The 5000-nt window shown below is 46.1% G+C and overlaps 1 protein-coding gene across 1 annotated transcript in view; it reads right to left on the reverse strand.

The window, feature by feature from the left end:
* Positions 1 to 5000, reverse strand: part of celsr3 (cadherin, EGF LAG seven-pass G-type receptor 3) — a 123035-nt gene that overhangs the window by 7482 nt on the left and 110553 nt on the right. Inside the window, exons 35-39 of the mRNA XM_063209446.1 lie at positions 4018 to 4144; positions 3076 to 3195; positions 1833 to 1930; positions 1162 to 1253; positions 680 to 853 (exon numbers count right to left, since the gene is read on the reverse strand). Of these exons, the coding sequence (XP_063065516.1) occupies positions 680 to 853; positions 1162 to 1253; positions 1833 to 1930; positions 3076 to 3195; positions 4018 to 4144 (611 nt within the window). The remainder of the gene's footprint in view (positions 1 to 679; positions 854 to 1161; positions 1254 to 1832; positions 1931 to 3075; positions 3196 to 4017; positions 4145 to 5000) is intronic.

The raw sequence follows: 5000 nt of genomic DNA on the forward strand, positions 1-5000 counted from the left end.
ATTATGGAGGGCAAGGTGGAATTATGTCAGGTACTGATTTATGAGTGCAGTGCAGTTAGCCTGGTCATAAAACCGGCCCACTATATTAAGGGGCAGAGGGAGAGTCTAGAGTCTAGCATCGAGAAACAGGTTCTTTCCAGGAGCTGTAAATTCTGCTTGAAGTTTAAAATGATTGGATCTGATTTGATCGGTCATGAATGATGATATACGTAATTTAGCCCTGCTGTAAGCCTGTCTGTGCAAAACAACATTTTAACATTTTAAATGAAATGCACAAGGCTCATGTCAGTGCACCCACTATTTAGTAATGGCAGATGGTGAAGATACTCCCACAGTAAGCCATGAGTTGATTCAAATCCAGACTATAAACTGTGGGGGGGAATAATAGCCAGACTGCCTTCTCTGTCAATGCACAGCAGTAGCTATTGGAGCAAGTTGTATTATCTCTGCACATCAGTCATCATGGCACTACATTCAGGTATGATTAGATTAGTGATCTGCATCCTTTGTGCCATCGAGTGCCAATTTGAAATTCACTTGTCATAGACAGTCCCAGCCCTTACGGAAAAAACACAGTTTTTTTTCCAGGAGTATGACGTTTTTCATGTCCACATCTGCTAATCACCCATGCAAACACTAATAGCAGTAGAGGTGAGATGATTGACAGCTGAGGGCTAACCTTTGGTGCCGTTCTGGGTGGGCTCTGTGAGCAGCCTCTCTCTGTGATTGGAGCGTTTGAAGCGGCGCTGGATGCGGCCTCGCAAGCGCACGTTGTCCTCGCTCTCGGAGGACGGGATGGACAGACTACGCTCTTCCTCCAGAGACAGGTCCGAGTCAGAGTCCGAGTCCTCCCCTGAGAGAGAGAGAGAGAGATAGAGAGATAGAGAAGGAAAGTGAAAGGAGAGAGAGAGAGATAAAAAGACAGAAAAAGAAGGTAGTGAGAAAAGCAAGGAGAGACAGCGGCAGTGTGTGTGTGTGTGTGTGTGTGTGTGTGTGTGTGTGTGTGTGTGTGTGTGTGTGTGTGTGTGTGTGTGTGTGTGTGTGTGTGTGTGTGTGTGTGTGTGTGTGCGTGCGCGTGCGTGTGTGCTTGAGTGTGTGCACGTGTGTGTGTGCACGTGTGTGTGTATACATGTGAACATGTGACTAAGAGAGAAACTGTACCTCCATCTCTGTGGAACATGGCCACGTCCAGGTCTGTTGCTCCCGTGTGTCCCAGAGTGTGCTCGAGCGTCTGGCGGGCCAACAGATTTTCTCTGCAGCACAGAAAGACACACAAGAGAGTTACACACACAAATATAGCAGGCACACAGATGACAGGGGAGTGAAAAAGCCCCATAGCCCAAACCCAACTCACTCAAAATTCACACACTCACTGACTCACTCACTCCCTCACAGACTCACTCACTCACAGACTCACTCACTCACTCACTCACTCACTCACTCACTCACTCACTCACTCACTCACTCACTCACTCACTCACTCACTCACTCACTCACTCACTCACTCACTCACTCACTCACTCACTCACACAATCTCTCACTCACTAGCTCTACCTAACTCACTCACTTATAAACTCACTTTAACTCACTCACTCACTAACTCACTCACTCAATAACTCACTCACTCACTAACTCACTCACTCACTAACTCACTCTAGCTGACTCACTCACTCACTCACTCACTCACTCACTCACTCACTCACTCACTCACTCACTCACTCACTCACTCACTCACTCACTCACTCACTCTTTCACTCTCTCACTCACACTAATCAACTCGTTCTCTCACACTCATCCATTCATCCATTCTCTCACTAATTCCCATGCCTCACCGTGCGCTGCTGACGGAGGAGATGGTGGAGGTGCCCAGGGTGATGCGGTGCAGTCCACTCTGCTCCAGGAGGGAGGCCCCGTTAAACTGAGCCTGGCCCTACAGGACAACACAACACATTACCGTAAATAGATGAAGTACAATTAACTCCACATGACATCTGAGGTCATTGCCATTAGCACAACACATCACAGCATGGTCAGATTCACTGTGCACTACAAGTACACTGTAGACAAATGCTGTGTTAATTCAACACTTAGAGAGTACTCTGGGACCAAATTACACTCTAGAAGATGTCCACTCTCTGTATTATTTTTTTTACTGTGTACCCACATGGTGGTCTTAATGGACAAGTTTACTGTTAAGTGAACATCATTTAAGATGGATTGACCTCATGGTGTTAGTTTGCTAATTGGTTACAATGTTACTATAATGTTGTATGTAGGCTATTATTGCAAATTCAGAATTAATAGAATTTTGAAACCAGTAAGGTAGAAGTAAAACTTTGATTGGTTCATAATTTCGTTTCAGGGTGCAACACACAGAGAGAACCTTAGGTGTCCCACAAGTCAGTTCACACATTATATCGGGGCCTGAGAATGCATTTAAATCCTTGTCGGAGAGGCATTATTTTCTTAGCATGAATCTTTTCTATTAACCTTTCCAAAAGGCTCACAAATATGAAGAAAATATTGCTATAAAAACCTTCAAATTAAAAAACATTATATACGAAGGCTCAAAGAAGCTCCATTCTTCATGCGTGGTGTAATCAATGCAAGGTAGTGGGGGTGGAGAGAGGGGTTATGGGTAGTACCCTTATAATACTACTCATTACCCTAATAACTACTCAGAGTATAGAGGATACAGGGTCTGCAATACCTGTAAGACACTTTTGATATTAGCCACAGCTATGTGTAATGTAATGTAATGTAATATAATGTAATCTGATGCAATGTAATGTAATGTCAGAGAGAGTAGATAAGAGAGAGGTTCCGCTGGCCCATTGTTTCCGGGTTCTACTGTCGCAAGGGGGAGGGGGGGGGATCCCCCTTTAGGCAGACCTAAGGACTGTTCTATTCATTGTAGCAGCATTGTGACACGCCCCTTTAGGCAGACCGGAACCTGGTCACGTTAGCTGCCCATAGAAACCTATTACATTGGCATATCTCTATACTTAAAGAATCGCTGGAAATGTAATGTAATGCAATGTAATGGAATGTAATGGAATGGGTGATGGGTCTTACCGCTGCCTGTGGTGGTCTGGGTGGGTCTTCGCTGGGGCCCTTCTTCCCCAAACACACCAGCCGCCAGGCCTCCTGCACCTCCGAGTTTAGCGCCGTAAATACCAGCAGCACCGCTAAGCCCTGTACACACACACACACACACACACACACACACACACACACACACACACACACACACACACACACACACACACACACACACACACACACACACACACACACACAAGTATGCATGCACACATGTACATACACACGCACACAAACACAAACACACACAAACAAATATACAAACACATGCACGCACACACAAGCAAACATAAACAATCTGGTTACGCATACATAACGTTATGTCCACGTTGTCATGCCAATGTGCACTAGCATTATACATCCACCGGATGGAGCTCTTGCAGAGTCAAGTGATTGGAAATCTAGTCCAGTTGCGACTCACTGCCATGCTTCTTTGAGCATCTCACAACCCCAGCCTTACACACACAGACACACAGACACAGACACACACACAGACACAGACACACACACGCACACGCACACGCACACACACACACACACACACACACACACACACACACACACACACACACACACACACACACACACACACACACACACACACACACACACACACACACACACACACACACAGACACACACATATACACATAATGGGTTGGAAACCTTCAGATCTGCTTTCAAAAGCGACGAGAGGTTATGCAAGCAGAGACAGAGAGACAGAGACAGAGACAGAGAGGCAGTGAGCCAGCTAGCCTTTGCCAGTGAGATAGATAGCAGTGTAGTACCAGTATGCTGCAGAGCCAGAGAGGCGGTGAGATAGATAGCGTGTAGTACCAGTGAGATAGATAGCAGTATAGTACCAGTGAGATAGATAGCAGTATAGTACCAGTGAGATAGATAGCAGTATAGTACCTGTATGCTGCAGAGCACGCAGAAGAGGTAGTGGAAGGCCAGGATGCTGTTGTTGACAGCCATCAGACCAAAGAACCACACACACGCAGACAGCAGCAGTAGCAGGAAGGCACTGCGGATAGTGGCACTGGAGGAGAGAAGGAGAGAAGGGGGGTGGGGGAGAGAGAGAGAGAGAGAGAGAGAAAGAGAAAGAGAACGAGGGATGGAGAGAGAAATAAAGAGAGAGAACGAGGGAGGGAGTGAGAGAAATAAAGAGAAAGAGAAAGGGACGGGGAGAGAGAAAGAGAGAAGGAGAGAGAGAGAGAGAAAAATGAAGAGAGAAGGAAGGAAGGAGAGAGAGAAAGAGGGAACAGAGAGAGAGAGAGAGAGTTGGTGACAGAAACAGAGAGACAAGAGCAAGCATAGAAAAGAAAGACAGATAAAGAGGGGAGATAGAGAGAGAGAGAGAGAGAGAGAGAGAAAGAAAGAGAAAAAGAAAGAGAAAGAGAGAGCGAGAGAGTCGGCAACAGAAACAGAGAGACGAGAGCAAGCATCGAAGAGAAGGACAGAGAAAGATGAAAAGAGAAAGAGACAGGCAGAGAGAGCGAGTGAATACGGCGGTTTGGTTTTAAAACACCAGCATGACGAGCAGCATGACAAGATGAGGTGTGTGCAGCACCGGCCTTTCATGTTAAATATAGATTAGAAGGTGATTCACTTCATACACTGTCAGAATATGTTCACCGTTCCCTGCTATACTTCCGTGCCAGTGGAATGAAAGGTACTACTGTAAGTGTGTGTGTGTGTGTGTGTGTGTGTGTGTGTGTGTGTGTGTGTGTGTGTGTGTGTGTGTGTGTGTGTGTGTGTGTGTGTGTGTGTGTGTGTGTGTGTGTGTGTGTGTGTGTGTGTGTGTGTGTGTGTGTTTGAGCGCGCATGCGTTAGTATATGTTTTTTGTGCAACTGTACTCTATGTGTGTGTGTGTGTGTGTGTGTGTGTGTGTGTG

The sequence above is a fragment of the Engraulis encrasicolus genome, chromosome 10 (assembly GCF_034702125.1).
Source record: "Engraulis encrasicolus isolate BLACKSEA-1 chromosome 10, IST_EnEncr_1.0, whole genome shotgun sequence".
Taxonomy (NCBI): Eukaryota; Metazoa; Chordata; class Actinopteri; order Clupeiformes; family Engraulidae; genus Engraulis; species Engraulis encrasicolus.